At 34.4% G+C, this 19,025-nt stretch overlaps 1 protein-coding gene across 3 annotated transcripts in view; it reads left to right on the top strand.

Moving 5' to 3' along the window:
• ATP6V0A1 (ATPase H+ transporting V0 subunit a1) overlaps positions 1-19,025 on the top strand; it is a 61,343-nt gene that overhangs the window by 9,486 nt on the left and 32,832 nt on the right. Inside the window, exons 6-14 of one of the 3 annotated variants that reach the window (XM_032234675.1) lie at positions 6,105-6,190; positions 8,617-8,743; positions 10,399-10,481; positions 14,254-14,347; positions 14,920-15,132; positions 15,820-15,970; positions 17,450-17,589; positions 18,335-18,492; positions 18,704-18,794. In XM_032234675.1, the coding sequence (XP_032090566.1) occupies positions 6,105-6,190; positions 8,617-8,743; positions 10,399-10,481; positions 14,254-14,347; positions 14,920-15,132; positions 15,820-15,970; positions 17,450-17,589; positions 18,335-18,492; positions 18,704-18,794 (1,143 nt within the window). Of the gene's footprint in view, positions 1-6,086; positions 6,191-8,616; positions 8,744-10,398; positions 10,482-14,253; positions 14,348-14,919; positions 15,133-15,819; positions 15,971-17,449; positions 17,590-18,334; positions 18,493-18,703; positions 18,795-19,025 lie in introns of all 3 variants that reach the window. The other 2 variants (XM_032234674.1, XM_032234676.1) reach the window with 2 other exon arrangements.

Genomic DNA, 19,025 nt, shown 5'->3' with positions numbered 1-19,025 from the left:
TTTGGGTTGGCAGCTCTATTTGCTTCTGAGGAGTTGTTGCAAACTGTTTTTCATTATTCATGAAAATTTGAGAATTAGACATAGAAAAATCTATTTGTACTCCTAGTTTCTAGAACATCTTGCAGCTACATAAGTATTTGGAATATCTCCAAGCATGTTTTACAGTTAGATAGAAAAGAGAGTTTACAGAAGTACAAAGACATAAAGTTCTATATTTTTAGAGCACAGTGATAAAGCAGAAGTGATTGAATATTCTTATATGTCTAAACCAGGGAAGAATAATCACCTTCTACACTTTTCTCCTACATTTCTTATACTCCTTGACTTGCATATAAGCAGTAAACAGTAAAATTATAATCCAAGAATTGTGAAGAATGACACATTATCTATCATTGCTGTAAGCTATAATTTCAGTGGTCTGAGGTCAGTAAAATTATAATTCAAGAATTGTGAAGAACAACACATTATCTATCATTGTTGTAAGCCATAATTTTAGTGGTCTGAGGTCAGTAAAATTATAATTCAAGAATTGTGAAGAATGACACATTATCTGTCATTGCTGCAAGCCATAATGTTAGTGGTCCCATGTCATAAACTCACTTATCTGGAACATTTTCCTTCCAAATCTAGATTAAAGAATTAATTGAGATTTTCGCAGTCTTGTTTGGCTTCAGAAAAAATAAAAGGGAGGAATTTAAGAAATCTGTATCTGCAAATACCTTCATTGCAAAAAGTAATTTAAATAATAACTTTCCTTTTCAGAAATCCTGTTACTGGGCTATACCTGGTTTCAGGTATACATTTAGATTTAGGTTGTTCAGTTTTAATGTTACAAACATTATATAAAAACTGTTTTTGGGTGCATTTTTGGTAATTACTTGAATATGCTAAAGATATGAAATCATCTAATTCAGTGCTCCAAACAAGAAAAAATGTGTTGTGTAAATAGAGGGATCTATTTAGTCTTTGCACTATGGATGCTTTCACTTGCTTTGTGAATAATGATGTGGTGAATCTATACAATAATGGTTCTGGGTGCCTAACTTCAGATGTTGAATATCAGCTTCAGATTGTGGTTTTGGAGTGATTGATTTCTGTGTACATATGCAAGTAAATATTTTATTTTTATGACTGCCACCATGACAAGACAGCTCAAATACTGTTTTTAAAACAAAGGTTTAGTTAGAACAGTTATGGAATGTCTCTTGAAAAGGTGCTGCTTGGAAAAGCATCCAACCTTGGTGCAACATGTGCTTGTCCAATTTTTCTTTGACTTGTCAACAGGCATGTATTAGATCTTTTCCAATTGCTTAAGAGATAATTTAAATGACATTTGAATCCAGGTTATATGACAACATCAGCTGCAAATATTAACTTTAAGTTATATGATTATTTTTATATTAGTCTTGCATATAATGACGGTTTTATTTCCTGTTCAGTAGATTGTCCAGTGCCATGCTGAATATTCTCTGAATTATTTTCTCTTGGGCGTGACTGGAAAAATATTTTTTTTACCAAGGGCAGATGAAAATTCACTATGTAACTTAGATCCTCGCAGTTTGCCGAGAACACTGGCTTCAATTTTATCAACATAACATTCATAACGTATCAATAATGTGGAACAGCCTGTGCTGGATATTCTTACATTAAGATAATTTCTTCTAAACCACATTGACAATTTTTTATATATGTGATATCTTTTTAATGCAAGAACTACCCTAATTCAACCCCCAATACATTTTAAAGTGATAAATCCTGATACATTGATGTATTTTTACTGCTATTTGTAAGAATTGAGCTTTTCAGCTTCATACTCTAAATAGCATGTGGTGGACAATAGTATCACTAAAGAGGAAAAATGCCTATATCTGGCCTATTTCAGTCGTAAACAGACTGATCACTCTGGATTCCATATATTGGGTTATAACTTTACATTGAGATGTAACCTTAATAGTTTTGAGTTATTTCATGTTCATTCTTTTAAAAGTTTTACATAACCAGTTATCAGCGCTCCAAATTTAGGGTGTGTTTTTAAGGTGGCATTGTCTAGTTGCTCCATCTTCCTTTTTTTTAAAACCACACTGGTTGCTGCATTCAACATTTTGAAGACTTTATAAATCTTTTGGGAGAGATTTTTAAAATATTTGTTGTTTAATGGCAAGAAATGGCTCCCAAGGCTTGCAGACTTTAATTTAATTGAGGTGGAGCTACAGGAGAATTTGGGCCTCATTGAATGTTTGCTCTGCCGGTGTAGCCATTTGTTGCATGTCAAAAAAAGAACACAGTGATTTTGATTCTATTAACTGCTAGTCATTTTCTCATTCTTCATATCTTTATCTTGTAAAGAGCACAGTGAGAACTGGAATAATATCTCGGAATGCATAAACCATAAGTGTTCAGAATAGACTGAAACAAGACTGGAAAAGTAATGGTTAATGGCATGCAGTTCCCATTTCTTTCCTCTGATTTCTTTCTTTCTTTTTTCAACATGTCCCATCTTTAGTTCTCATTTGCATCTGTCATTTCTTCCTTCTCTTGGTGATCCTTGCTGGAGGTGCTGGAAACTGTGAAAATATGTCTCCTGCTTTATGTGTTCTGCCTGAAGGATCTTGACTTGCTTCTCCTATATAGTTGCTTATGAATAATGATCATTAATTGGATTTACTTTCCACTGTTTTGAAAAGTTAATGTTTCTTGTTTTAGCAGAGGAGATACATAATTATTACGGAAGGGCACTTGTGAATACTATTTTCCCGCCTTTAAAAATAAACTGTTCAATTAATAGTAGGTAGTATTAAAGTAGCATCTCAGTTCTGATTTTAAAATGTCAGAATTGGATCTCCCTGCTATTTGTTAACTTTTCTTTGGAAAGGTTCCCTGAAACATAATTATTATAATAACCATAATAATTTTTATTTGCAAATTCAATTCAAGATGCTTCATTTGAGCATGTACGTTTGTAAGTGTGCTGGAGTAGGTATCTTACAGGTGAGAAGGCTGGCCTTTTCAATGGGTTGTATTTCTTGGTATATTTCTGCAGGTGAAATTGAGCATGATATTAGACACAGATATTTGAATGTTAGGAGGAAAATTGGAGCTTAATAGAAAACATTTGTGTGGAATGACAGATAATGATAGTATTATTATGAATATAAGCACAAAGATTTAAATTTTTTCACATGATACATTACTATATATCCAGAGTTGTTTATACCTTTGTGTACATTTGTGCAGGAGTTTTAAAATGTTTTGCCCCATGGTATGTAAAAAGAGATTTTTTTGAGAAGTGACTATCCTTTGATGCTTGAGATTAATGCAAAGTAATTGCAGAGAAAGAGCTGCTTATTTAAAGAATGTTAATATTTTGAAGAATATAATTGTGGAGAAGAGAATTTGAAAGCAAAATAAATGTATTTGGCCTGGGAATCAACATATATTGTATTCTCCCCAATTATGTTAAAAACTGTACAGGTTTTTCAGTGAGAGATTTTCTTTAGTGTTGAGGTTGGTAACTCCATGGGCTTTTTTGCTAGGCCATGCTCTTTTTTATGGCCGGCTGCTTGTTCTGATGTGTACCTGTCTTCAACTTCAAATAAGTATGAAAAGCCATCTATTTTGCAGGAATGCTTTGCATGCGTTGGAAGGCAAGAACTTTTCCTTCCAAAGCTTCATCTGCTTTTGCTTCTCTTTAACTGTGTTTTTAACTGTGTGCTTTGTGAAAAAAAAATGGTTATCCCATGTAATGTTATCCCTGGAGGTGTGGCAATGTCATTCTTCCAGAGCTATATCACTAGTGCTTCTGCAAGTTAAGTTCCCAGGACTCCCAACTAACAAATTATAGAAATAAAGGTTATCTGTGAATTTCATCCTATTTGTAGAGAGATGGAATGCCCTATATTAAAAAATGGAAGTCATGCTAAGCAAGGAATGTTGTGCATGATAACTTAAAATATTTTTATATACTTATTATTTGAATTGTTTAAAAAAGCAAATTGTTCTTTGTAAATGCACTCTATACATAGGCTGTTTTTGCAAAAATAATCTGATTATTTAATGAGGGTTGTATATATTACATATAATTGCACAGTCAGTAATATTGGACACAATTACAGTAGCTCTATAGTAGCTGTTGCTATATAATAGTAATTAAAGGATTTTATTTCATGAGAATTTTGAATTCTATTTTCAAAAGAAAAAATATTTTTTTAAACCTGTGAATTGGTGGGAAAGGATTTTGAAGATTAGTTATTGCTTTGAAGAGGCAGTTTGCTTGATGAATTTAACCGTTTTTCTATATCCGAGTAGGGCTTTTTTCTTTGCTGCCTTGTCCAGTTATCTCTTTCCCTTACTCTCATCACCATTGTGTTTTCTTCCCTTTTTAATTCTTGCTGTCAGGCCTCACATTGGCATGGCTATAAATCTTGGCTCTCTAGGCACTTAATTCCCAATTCAGAAATTGCTTTACTGCGCATAAGCAAGACTTTTTATTGCAGACAGGAATGAAACTATATACACCCTGAAAATGAGTCCATTGCAGTTAGCAGAAATCAGTCATTCTATAGGCATGTACTCTAGAGTTGTTTTGAAAGCCTTGGAAAGGCGTTTGATTTATGTTCTAACATCTTGCTAGGGGGGAAATTGCTGGTTCCTGTCTTGCTCATCTTTTTTTGCTTACTCCTTCAATTCCATATGGTGGAAGGAAAAAGCGTATATGGGCGCATCAATTCTGTTTTCTTTTTTCTCATGAGAGAAAAAAAATTGTAGAGCAACAGTTAATCTTGTAAATAGACTTATTTTTTCCCAAGCATTTAAGTTTGATTAGTCTATTAATATAAGACTATGGCTTTTATTCAGACCCCGCCCTTCAGTTTCAAAGGAGAAGTCATATGGATAGCATAATTAACATATATGTTAGCACCTTTTGGAAACAAAAGAGTTGTGCTTTTTTTAAATGATGCTGCAGTAGCATGAGCCTATGAAAAGATTTGTTTTATGTAAAAGGTGTTTGCTACATAACCACATGAACTTCTGAAGCTAAAGGACTGCACAACTCTCGTGAATATTTCCACAGATATACAAGTGTATCATGTGCACATATTTACGGAGTCAGTGGGGAAATCTCCAGAATTGATTTCAATGGAGTTGTAAGCCCTAAATTGAAAAGATGGAGAGACTGATTATTTCCCCCCACTGCATTAATCATTTTTTCTGCCTATCCTTTGGATGAATATGAGAGAAGAGAGAGTCAGTATTTTATGCAGTGTGCGGTTCAAACTACAGATTTTTGTTTGGAGGTTTTTTCATGCTTGTCATATAAGGAATCTTCCTTATATAGATGTTTTTAGTTATTAATGGCAAGTAAGAAAAATATATGGGAAAATAGCTGCTAAAATCATGGGAAAAACCCCAAGAACTCTCAACAGTTGTACTTCAGTGCCTGTTCTTTACTCTTCTAGGGGTTAACATAAACATAAATATGTATGTAAAATAAACAAGCATAGATTGATTAATTATAATTAGGCAGAATTGACTTTTTAGAAATGGAATACACTGCCTTGTATATATTGCATCATATCTTTGACCATGCAATTTCTCATTTTTTAGCAATTACTGTGATTCCTTTTGTCTCATTTTCAGATTCTAGATTACCCTTAGCATTCTTTCTTGAAACCTCTCCTGTAGTTTTCCCTAGTGCTGTGTAGATGCTCATGATAAAGTTGTAAGTTGGCATTTAAACAAACAAACAAACAAACAAACAAAAAAGATCCCCTGCCCAGATAAACAAAAATAGAAATTTGTTCTTTTTCTACCATATTCCTTTGGAGCTTAACTTGCAATCTAGGCTAATTGTTGTCCAGCTTGAAAAATCTGTGATTCTGAGTATTTTGTTGTTGCCCCCCCCCCTCACTTTTCTGGCAATATAAAGATGCTTTGTCTCTCACTCATATTTTCTTTAAGCTTTCTCTTCTTTTGCACTGTTTATTCTTTTCTGCTTTTCTTCTCTTTTTCTCATCCATCTCCTGGTTCCTCATCCTCTGCATGCCACTAACTAGTTTCATTAGATATTAATTGATTTGTGAATTCAGGCTGAATTGCATCATCAGCAGATGGCGGATCCTGAGTTGTTGGAGGAGTCCTCATCGCTGTTGGAACCAAGTGAAATAGGAAGAGGAGCCCCACTGCGATTGGGGTATGTTTTTCAGAATTAATGGTACTTTATAAAAATTGTAGTACTGATATTAAGGACCAGAGTTGCCCTAGTATACTGTAATATTATTCTTGGTTTCTTGCATAGGAAAATACAAGTTGCCAGTCTTGTCCTCATATCAGTTGAATTTGTGAATTCAGTTACTGGATAATTAGTATATATTAATCTGAACTAGTGTAGATTTGATTTCTGTATCTATGACTAGTAGGATTTAATAAACTGAAAACAATTTTTAAATAGTTTTGAACAGATAATCTACAATATTTCTAGAGTATCAATTGTACTCCTTTCTCTAAAGGTGTTGATTAAAGTATCTGGAGAAGATAATCAGATATGGCTCACTAACAGCCATAATTGATAATTTTATATTAATCATAATTGTTCCTTTTAGGAAATTAGAAATTCTATTAGAACACAGGAAGATTTTAATTTATTTTGGGAAGAGCAGCAGTATGTTTGTTTTACTTCACTTTACCTTTGTTGATTTATATCCCACCCTTTTCTCCAAGAATGCAAGGAATGTATACTGCATAAACTGTTATTCTCTCTCATTTTATTCCCATAACGATCCTCAGAAATAGACAGACTTGAGAAAATGTAACTGACTCAAATTCCTTATTGAGTTCCATGTCCAAACATGGGCTTCAATCTGTATCCCTTAATCCTTTTTAAAGCAATATACTGCACTGTTTAACTTAGAGATATTTTCCCCACAGCTGTTGCCATTAAATTGGATAAATTCTTACTTCTATCAATTTTATTCAACAAGGATTTTCTAAAAATATTTTTTATTATTTTTTATAACACATTTTATTATTTTAATGATAAAATATATATTTTAGAAAAGAAAGAAAAATAATGAATAAATAGTAATAGCATTAACACTTAGACTTATATACTGCTTTACAGTGCTTTACATCCCTCTCTAAGTGGTTTTTACAGAGTCAGCATATTGCCTCTAACAGTTTGGCTCCCCATTTTACCCATCTCAGAAGGATGGAAGTCTGAATCAACCTTGATAAGTTGAAGAGACAAACAAGAGACAAATTAAGGAGAAGAAACAAAGTGGGGGGCGGAAGCATTAAAAAACAGTTATAAATGTATTTAACATTTTATCCCCTTTCTAAGTTTATATCATTCTTTCCATAAACTGTCCATTCCAATTATCAAATCAATAAACCAAGTATTTTTTTCTTCAGCAAAAGGTCAATGAGGGTTATGCTCTTCTATAACATATCTTAATTTTTAAGCATTGAAGAAGACCCACATGCAGATAAACATCAGTATTAATTTCAAATGCTGATCTGTAACATTTGCAGTTTATGACATTTTCCCCAATATCTAGATCTTCCTTAAATTTTATGTCTTGATTGTACTCTTTGTAGAGATTTATCTCAAATAATTTCTTTATATGGCTATCAAAACTTTTTGATAACTGATATTGTCAGTTGAACTCCCAAGTACTTTTTGATCACAGGTATTCCCAGTGAACTTCAAGAATTTAAGAATGCATGTATATAAGTGTTGCTCTTTTTGTACAGTAGCATTAATTCCTTGATAGTTCAGACATAGCTCCAAACCAAGCCAATGTTGACCATTAAGAATCTAAATTAAAATATGGTAGGTAAGCAGCATACAAAAATTACAAGTTGTTAATGAGCTATTTTTAATCATAGATTACAACAGCAAAAATATAGATTTTCTTTATACTTCATAAATTTCTGAGATAGATTGAAGCCTATAGATATAGATTCAATTCAGGAAAATCAGAAATTAACTATTTCTAACCTGATCTCAGAATTCTCAGCCAGCATAGCATTGGTCAGAATTCTGAAAAGTGAAATCCATACATTTAAAGGATAATCTGGTTCAAAAATAATTGTACAATTCAGACCATTTTTTTTTCTTTATTGAACTGTGGTTTGATTTTATTCAAATATACATGTATCAGTTTCACTTCACTCAGAGGCTAGCTGTTTTTTTAGAACTTAGGCAGCAAACACATCCCAGGTCCATTCCTTAAAATCAAGATAGTTTATTTCTATTTATATAAAATTATTCTTTTTGCCATGCTATTTATGAGATGACAAATTCAATGTGTAAGGAGTATAATTTAACATAAAAAATTAATGCACATTCCTTTTAAAACATTACTTGAGGGTAATGTTTTGAAAGGAATGCACATTAATTTTTATTAATTAAGTAATTATTAACATAATTGTATGTTGTTATTCTCTAATCAAGAAAAAATGATTTAATCTAATTTTTAGATCACAAGCATATTTTCGATCTTGATCCATTTAGTCTCCAGAATTGAATATCCTATTGTTTTCATATCTTTTCATAATTCAGCTATATAGTTAATACTTTTGTTTTATTTTGTTTTATTTGGTTTCTCCTCTGTTTAGATTTGTGGCTGGAGTGATCAGCCGTGAGCGAATCCCGACCTTTGAGCGGATGCTATGGAGGGTGTGTCGTGGAAATGTTTTCTTACGGCAAGCTGAAATTGAAAACCCTCTAGAGGACCCAGTAACGGTATAGTGGCCATTTCTGCAGGAGGAGGCTGTAAACCGGGGTGGGCAATTAATTTTCCCAAGGGGCCATATGAGGAATGAGGATTGTTATGGAGAGCTTAACCAATAGCTCCCTGTTGCATTCTGCCATTCAAAGTTGTAATGGTAAATGGTGAGGTGACAGGAAAGATAGAGATCACGAATGGAAGTAGACAAGGATGTCCACTATCGCCATTATTATTTATACTGACACTAGAGATTTTGAATAGAGAAATACGATAAATTAAAGAGGTAAAAGGAATGAGGGGCAAGAGAGAAGAATATAAATTACAAGCATTCACAGATGATTTGGTGTTTATTATGGAAGATCCAATAGAAACAGGGCCAAAACTAGTTGAAATAATAGAAGAATATGGAGAAGTAGCCGGCTTAAATGTTAATAAAGATAAAACAAAAATTCTGGTGAAAGATATGACAGAAAAACAGAAAAGAGAGTTGATGGGGAAACTGGACATACAGATGGTGAAAAAAGTGAAATATTTGGGTACTCAATTAACATCAAGATGTGTAAACTAAAGGAGGATAACTACTATGAGGTGAGAAAACAAATAGAAATAGATCTGGAAAGATGGAAAAACCTACAATTATCATTGATGGGAAGAATAGCAGTAGTAAGGATGAATATACCACCAAGATTGCTATACCTATTCCAAACAATACTGATAAAATTAGAGAAAAAATACTTTGAAAGTATGAATAAAATAGTGGGGAAATATATAGGGCATGGGGAAAAAGCAAGAATTAATATAAAAATGTTGCAAGATGCAAGACTTTGAGGTGGATTTAGATATAGAACCCAGATGATGCACTGTTAAATGGAAAAGGGTGGGAAGAAGGGGAAAACAGAAAAGAAAATATTTAATATATAAGTATATATTCAAAAGCGAGATATAAAGGGGGGGAATATAGTTAGGATAGATTAGCAAAGGTAAGGGAATAAGAAATGATATCAAATTATGTTTGGGTTTGCGGAAATACCATCCCAAGGAAACAAACTGAGATCTGAAAGAGATACCTACAATAGAAAAGAAAGAGAGAGAGAAGGAGAGAATGAAAGGAAGATGGGGAAAAGAAGAAGAGGTAACGAGAGGAGAATAAAATGGAGAGGAAGAGAAGGAGAGATGGTAGGAAGGGAAAGAGGAAGAGGAATAGGAGAAAGGTAAGGGAAGAAGGAAGGGGAAGGAGAGGAGGAAGGAAGAAAGTAGAAGGGAGGGAGAAAAGAAAGGGAAAATAAAGTGGTGTTACAACAGGAGGAAAGGATGGTAAATAAAGCAACCCAAACTGTATATTGTAACCTATTAAATGAAATAATAAAGATCTAAGAATGATAAATGTGAAGAATAACAATTATGTGAATATATACTTAAAATGGTATGTAAGAGAACAAAAAATAAAAAAAGTCTTCAAAAGGATTTCAGGAAACTTCAGAAAACATATATGCTTCTAGTTAGAGGGATATGATAATAGGAGAGATTGGATTTGAGAAATCCCCAGTAAATATTATGACTAAGTGGTAAATGTGAACGAGGATTTTCATGATCCAAAGCTAATACTTTTGCTATACTCAACTGAATAACTTTAATTCCAAATTGACCTTCTCTATCTTTTCTCTTCTAGGGTGACTATGTGCACAAGTCTGTGTTCATTATTTTTTTCCAAGGTGACCAGCTGAAAACCAGAGTCAAGAAGATTTGTGAAGGGTAAGCAAACAAGAATAAGAAGACTGCTGCTTTTGATTTCCAACTCTTGTGATTTATTTTACATTATTTTCTAACCTTCACATCCATTTACATGTATAACATATGGCTGGTTGGAGGGAGGCCCAGGATATTAATCTCATGATCAGGTTATTATGTGGTTAATCTTTGGTGAGATTCACAGCCTTTGGGGCTGGTTGGTAGCTCAACAGCTCAAGTCCTAACCAAGGACCTAGGATCTGTTAAGGTAACGTCGGAAGATATAAGCTGTTCCAAGTAGGGCGTTTTTTTGTAGAATCAGAATGTTCAAGTCTGATAAATTTAAAATTTCCAAATGGCAAGATAGCCCTTTGGGTATTGCTCCAAGGGCTCCAATTACAATCGGGACAACACATGATTTCTTTTTCCACAGTCTCCCAACTTCAATTTGCAAGTTCCTGTACTTTGTGATTTTTTCTTGCTGTTTATCTTCAATTCGTGCATCTCCAAGTATTGCAATGTCAATGAACCATACTTTTTTCTTTTCAACTATTGTTATGTCAGGTGTGTTGTGGGCCAAGTGCCTGTCAGTCTGAATTCTGAAGTCCCACAAGATCTTGACTTTCTCATTCTCTAAAACCTTCTGAACCTGATGTTCCCAGTGGTTTTTGCTGTATTCATATCCAAACTTTGGGCACAATTTCCAGTGAATGATCTTAGCAACGCAGTCATGGTGTTGTAGGTAGTCAGTTTGTGAAATTTTGCTGCAACCACTGATCAAGTAGTCGACTGTCTCGATTTTCTCATTACAGAGGTGACATTTGCTGTTGGTGGTAACATGTTGAATTTTTGCCTTCATGCAGTTTGTGGCTAAGGCTTGTTCTTGAGCTGCCAAAATAAAGCCTTCTGTTTCTTTTTTTCAGTACTCCTCATCTTAACCAGTTCCAAGTTAGCTTTTGGTCAGCTTTGCCTTCAATACTTTTCAAGTATTGGCTATGCATAGCTTTGTTTTTCCTATTATTATTATTATTCACAACAACAGAATTGTATCACAGCGGCCAGTTGTTTCGCCGGATTTGGCATTGATTACTAGTCGGGCCCCACCCAGGGGCCTAGGACGTTATAATAATAATAATAATAATAATAATAATAATAATAATAATAATAATAATAATAATGGGCAGATGCTAGTAACTTAAAGAACATGCATGAGCAACGGCTTAAAAAACAACAAAATCATAGATCGGCTAATCAGAAGATATAGATTGGATACAAGAAACATCAATGAAGCTGTAGAGATTGTAAAACAGCAGATAACAGCAACAGCTAGAAAAATTGAAAGATATGAGGCACGAATCATCCAATATAAACAAAATCAGCAATTTCGATCAGACCAACGGCATTTTTGTCAAAGTCTTAATGTGAATGGTGACACCAAAAGTGAAAAACTAGAAAAGCAGGCCACAGTTAATTCTGGAAAGAATTGTGGGAAAATGCAAAGGACTACAATAAGGAAGCAAAGTGGCTACATGACTTTGAGAAAAGCATTGGCAACAAACAAATGCAAGTATTAAAAATAAGAACTGAGATGGTCAAAAATCGAGTAAAAAAGGTAAAGAATTGGATATCACCTGGAAAGGACCAATTACATGGTTTCTGGCTCAAATATCTGACCAGTTTACATGCAATATTGGCCAGGCAACTGAATGAAATTTTACAAAAGGGCCAATTGATAAATGGTTGACAACTGGAAAAACATACTTGATTCAGAAAGATGCAACTAAAGGAACAATACCTGAAAACTACAGACCAATAACATCTTTGCCAACAACCTTCAAATTACTCACAGGCATTATTGCAGATAACATGATGGATTATTTGGAAACAAACAACATCTTGCCAATAGAGCAAAAAGGCAACAAAAGAAGGAGAAGGGGCACAAAAGAACAGCTCCTAATTGATAAAATGATATTAGAAAATTGTAAGAACAGAAAAACGAACTTGAATATGGTCTGGATTGATTACAAAAAGGCATTTGACTCACTGCCACATAGTTGGATCATAAAATGCCTAGAAACAACTGGCATTAGCAAAAATATTACATCCTTTACTGAAAAGGCGATGAAACAATGGAGAACTGAGTTGGCAGTAGGGAATGAGATCTACGGAATGGTTAATATCAAGCGAGGAATTTTCCAGGGTGATTCACTTTCACCTCTTCTCTTCATCATCGCAATGATCCCACTATCAGTAATCTTAAAAAAAAATGAAATTAGGCTACCAAACAGCCAAAGAAGCTGAAAAAATTTCGCATTTACTATATATGGATGATTTGAAACTCTATGGAAGAATGGAGAGTTGGCAGAACAAAGCACTGCATGGCCAATTTTTGGAAAAAATAAAAGATAAAGTGGACAGTGAACAAACTTGGTTATGGTTAACAACAGGTACATTAAAGAAAGAAACAGAGTCACTAATCCTGGCTGCGCAAGAACAAGCTATCCGCACAAATGCCATTAAGGCCAAAATCGAAAAATCCTCTGATGATGCCAAATGCAGACTTTGCAAAGAAGCTGATGAAACTGTTGATCACATACTCAGCTGCTGTAAAAAAATTGCGCAGACTGATTATAAATTGCGGCACAATTCAGTAGCACAAATGATCCATTGGAATTTGTGCAAAAATTATAATATTAAAACAGCAACAAACTGGTGGGAACATCAGCCTGAAAAAGTCACCGAAAATCCGATGGTCAAGATCTTGTGGGATTTTCGCATACAGACAGACAAAATACTGGCGCATAATACACCAGACATCACATTGGTTGAGAAAAATAAGGTCACAATCATAGACATCGCAATACCAGGTGATAGCAGGGTCGCTGAGAAGGAACATGAAAAAATCGCAAAATACCAGGACTTAAAAATTGAAATTCAACGACTATGGCACAAACCAGCAGTCGTAATTCCAGTGGTAATTGGCACACTGGGTGCTATTCCAAAAGCACTGGAATTACATTTAAAACAGTTAAAAATTGACAAAATCACCATCAGTCAAATGCAAAAAGCCGCACTGCTTGGATCTGCACGCATATTACGAAAATACGTTACAACGTCCTAGGCCCCTGGGTGGGGCCCGACTAGTAACCAATGCCAAATCCGGCGAAACAACTGGCCGCTGTGATACAATTGTATAATAATAATAATAATCGAAATTCAACGACTATGGCACAACCCAGCAGTGGTAATTCCAGTGGTAATTGGCACACTGGGTACTATTCCAAAAGCACTGGAATTACATTTAAACAGTTAAAAATTGACAAAATCACCATCAGTCAAATGCAAAAAGCCGCACTGCTTGGATCTGCACGCATACTACGAAAATACGTTACAACGTCCTAGGCCCCTGGGTGGGGCCTGACTAGTAACCAATGCCAAATCCGGCGAAACAACTGGCCGCTGTGATACAATTGTATAATAATAATAATAATCGAAATTCAACGACTATGGCACAACCCAGCAGTGGTAATTCCAGTGGTAATTGGCACACTGGGTACTATTCCAAAAGCACTGGAATTACATTTAAACAGTTAAAAATTGACAAAATCACCATCAGTCAAATGCAAAAAGCCGCACTGCTTGGATCTGCACGCATACTACGAAAATACGTTACAACGTCCTAGGCCCCTGGGTGGGGCCTGACTAGTAACCAATGCCAAATCCGGCGAAACAACTGGCCGCTGTGATACAATTGTATAATAATAATAATATTGAATTACTTCTGTGTGTCTTTCAGATTCCGGGCTTCTTTGTACCCCTGTCCAGAAACTCCACAGGAAAGGAAGGAAATGGCTGCTGGAGTCAACACAAGGATTGATGATCTTCTGATGGTATAATAATGATAGGATAAGGCAGGAAGAGACCGTTCTTGATGTTTTTACACTGTCTTTATTTCTGAATAAAGACTATTTTTGAATAGACTTTTTTGGAATAGTCTTAAGGGAAGATAAGAAGATAAGCCAATAATGTGCTTTGTCCATTTCCTCTCTGAGGGAGATGGGCTGTTAAGAAATTAGAATAATTGATAAATAAATAAATAAAATTAAAATTTGGAAATACAAGGACAGAATTGGAACTGTAGAACTGGTGTAGCCCAGTTCTGCTCTCATCGGTGCATAGTTTGTATTCTTTCAACTGTTTTGTTCCTGGAATTAAAGGATTATTTACTCTTCATATAGAAGAGTTGGACATCAGTACATGGCTTTAATTTAATCATTGTGTTAATCTTGGCTTCTAAGGTGAGGAAATAAATTTATAGCTTGTGTGAAGGCTGAGCTATGGTGTGAAACTGTTGAAATTCTTAAATTAGAATGAATATATGGATTTCCATAACTCATAGATGATATATACAGTATGGACTCCGTTTTCCTTTTTATAACAAAGTCTCTCCTCCCCATGGCAGGTTTTGAACCAAACTGAAGATCACCGTCAGAGGGTTCTTCAGGCTGCTGCAAAGAATGTCCGTGTTTGGTTCATAAAAGTGCGCAAGATGAAAGCCATTTACCATACTCTGAACCTCTGCAATATTGATGTGACCCAGAAATGCCTCATTGCTGAAGTCTGGTGTCCTGTTGCTGACCTTGATTCCATTCAGTTTGCTCTCAGGCGTGGCACGGTAAGCACAATTAATACCTCTTAACCTCTTCTACGATGTTCAACATTATTGCTAGCCCTGACTTTCAAGAAAACATGGAGTTTTCCGAATCTTGCAAGCAAAATCTGTTTGTGCAAACAGACTGCAATGGATTTTTTTTAGTTAAAACATTCCCTTTCCATCTGGATTAGAGAGAAGCGCTATTCTGTTCCTTGAAATGTGTCCCAACTTTGAAAGCATATGACCTTTAATTCACATTTCCTATTTGTTTCTCAAGAGGAGGTTTGCCTTGATTTTTGTTCTCAGAAATACAGATAGTTTTGAATTCAGATAAGTGATAGCCCACTTCTTCTGAAATCCTTTGGTGTTTTTAAAAGCAAAACTTTTGTAACAGTACTGACTTTATTTATAGGAATTTCTTCATACATAATTTATATATTTGATTGAAAGAGTGATAGAATCCAATATCTTTCTGGTTGTAATTCAGAAGGAAATCCAAACATCTATTTTGCGGGGTAGTGGTGGTGGTGTTTGGAAGAATATTTTGTGTAACTTCTATTCACCAAAATTAAAAAGTATTTTCTAAAATGGCTAAATAAAAAGGTATGCTTGAATATGTGCAAGAGTGAAAGATTGCAAAAGCTGTCTGGGTTTCCACTCAGTTGAAAAAGTAACTTTTCTAATCTTCAATTTGTTTGTGTATAACAGGAGCATAGTGGATCCACTGTCCCCTCTATCCTGAATAGGATGCAGACCAACCAGACTCCACCTACATACAATAAGACCAACAAATTCACTGATGGGTTTCAAAATATTGTAGATGCTTATGGCATTGGAACCTATCGTGAGATAAATCCAGGTACTTGCATGTATTCTATGAAACTGTCTAGCTTCTGATAATTTGTTTTAAGAGACTGATTTGTCTCCTTTCTGGCTTATTCCGTTGCATCAATTTAACTTACTGAAAGAAACCAAAACAAACAAAAAGTCAATATTTCTGTTGATTAATACATCCATTCTACATATCAATTCTATTGATCTATTGACCCAGTGTTATTTTATATTACTCGAAAATTGCTAAGGAAGTTTAATATAATAAGTTTTGAGTTCCAGGGAAGAAATCTTTTTAAAAGAGAAAGTTGACATTTTGTTTTCATGTTAAGTTGGCAAATTCATTTTTAAAATCAATTCCCCCTGTACATGCCTTCTAATAATTCTGTAATTTTCCCTAATATAATACATTTTTTCAATAAGCCCTTTCTACATTTTAAAGTTTTTTATAAATGCTGAACTATACCAAAAGTAGATAAGCCTATAAAAGCATCAATTAGCTGGTAGATTTGAAGTGTAGCTTGGGAAAATTCAAACGGTATTAAACTGGGCATTAAATTAATTGGTTTGCCAGCTTCTCCTTGAGAGACCATTTTGAATTCCAGTAAATATATTTATAGAATGGTCTGGTAAGCAACAGTATCCTCCATTTTCAAAATGTATCAAGTGAAATTTATCAACAAAGATCCTAAACAAATTTGGCAGTCATGAGATAAGAGATGTCCTCTTATAGGGTATTTAACATTTTTATTCTGATCCATGATATGACCATCTTTAAAACTTTGGTCTACAGTTCTAGTAATATTAGAAGTACTATAAAGTTTGAAAGTGCAATTAAAATAATAAAATGAGCATCAATCCTCTGAGAAAGGATTGCAACATTTGGGACTGTTTGCTTAGAAAACTTACGTAAAAAGGGAGAAGAGAGAGAAAAGTATGAAGAAAAACTTTTCTTCAATCATAATTCCAGAACTAAGAACTGTTAATTGCAACCACTAGCGAGTTGTCAGCTTCTGGAAACCATAGCAGTATGAAATGGTTAAGAAGGGGTGGGGGGAGTTGCATTACTGATGTTCTATATCCCACCTATTTCATTTTCTCATTTTTCTGATTTTTGTATCACTTCTAGTACTTTATATCTATTGAGTAGTACTTTTTACCCATCCCAGACAATATTTTACTCATTATGTTTTATGCCTAACTTGTTCCAGAATGCTGATGTGAAAAAGATAGTTATACTTATTTGCACAAAGGAAAATATAAATTCAGTTCCAAAATTATGAAGATTCAATACAGTTCTATACAGTTATACAGAAGATTCTATATAGCTTTATAAAAGTTTCTCGTATCTTTTAAGGCACCAGTATCAAAACATTTCCTAAACTGTCAGACAGATAAACTAAACTGTCTTAGTCAAGGCATGCTCAGTAGATCATAATTTTCAATAACTCTTTTATATCATTCTGTTAAATAATTTTAAATAATTTTCAATCTCCCATTCTTTCAGCTCCATATACAATCATAACCTTCCCATTCTTATTTGCTGTGATGTTTGGAGATTTTGGACATGGCATTCTTATGACACTTTTTGCTGTCTGGATGGTGATCAGAGAGAGCCGCATTCTGTCACAAAAGAGTGATAATGAGGTAATTTGACCACTGACTTGAGAAGTTAATATGTACATTTGAGGCAGACTCTCATGGAGCTTTCTTAGTAGTTTGCGATTTGAGCAATTTTTATTTCTCAGCTTTTTGATTTATGTTCAGGTGGAGAAAAATGCTTTGTTTTCTTTGGAACTACTGTGTGAAAGATTTTTCTGCTATATGTCCTTATGTAAAACAATTGACAGATATTTCAATATGTTTTTTGTTCTTCTGAATCAGAGATTCAGAAGTAGCCCAGAAGCCATATAGGGCCTCTAAACGTGATGGAACTTATGCCATTAAATTTCAGATGGGAAAGAAGGGCAGTTAAAGAGCAAAATTGAGTCGCCATGGGCAAATAGGCAGCAATATACTGTATATTAAATAAATAAATGTACCTCATAAAATCTCCCTCTTTTAAACATCAAGCCAAGGTTTCCAACTTGGGATGAAGATTTAAGGGTTAAATATGTGCCTTAACTTTCTGCAGAGCCAGAGGAATCATTTTTGTTCTTTGAATCCCTACGTCTTCCTAGAGAAATGCAAAAAAGCCCCCCTCCCTTAAAGAAATCAGGTCTATAATATGAACTGAAGCTGAAAAAGACTGTTCGGGTGTCAGAGGAAGATGCTTGGCAGCATACCTTTGAACTCTTAGTGTAAGAGTATTGTTGTCACATATTTCCAGTTCATTTTTTAAAAATTTCTCTTCTCTTTCCCTCCCCATAATCTCCTTTCCTAACTTGGACAGATATTCAACATTATTTTCAGTGGCCGTTACATTATACTGTTGATGGGTTCTTTCTCCATTTATACTGGCCTGATCTATAATGACTGTTTCTCAAAGTCACTCAATATGTTTGGCTCATCCTGGAGTGTCCGGCCAATGTTTCAGAAATCCAACTGGACGTAAGTGATGAGACGTCTGCAATGTATAGCAAAATATTTGGGAAATGGCTTCAGGAAGTTTAGTAAATGATGAGTCGATAAAAGACATGGAAATGGTAGAATAACATTGAATGTTTACTCTGTTATAACTGTGTGGAGTACATTGATTTTGTCATATCTGTTCTGCTCTGCTTCGATATTAATGCACTTAATTCTTTCCCTTTCTCTACAGTGAAGATCTTCTCCGGGAGTATCCTATGCTTCAGCTTAATCCTGCCATTGATGGTGTCTTTGGTGGAGCATATCCCTTTGGCATTGATCCAGTATGACTCACCATTTTCTATTTTCCCTTCCCTTTCTCCTGTACTTCATGTTGTTTCCCCTTCCACACGTTTCCACTTTATCCTTTATAAAGTAAGAGAGATACCAAAATATCAGAAATGTCTGATTCACTGAAAAAAAAAAGATAATTAGTTCAGTTGTTTTGTTAATGTGATAGGCTGTTTACTGCTTGTTAAGAGAGCATTACATTATGCAGAATGAGATGATAGAAT

The sequence above is a fragment of the Thamnophis elegans genome, chromosome Z, assembly GCF_009769535.1.
Source record: "Thamnophis elegans isolate rThaEle1 chromosome Z, rThaEle1.pri, whole genome shotgun sequence".
Lineage (NCBI taxonomy): Eukaryota > Metazoa > Chordata > Lepidosauria > Squamata > Colubridae > Thamnophis > Thamnophis elegans.
Note: the sequence above shows the minus strand (reverse complement) of the source record. Positions and strands in the feature narration are given on the sequence as shown.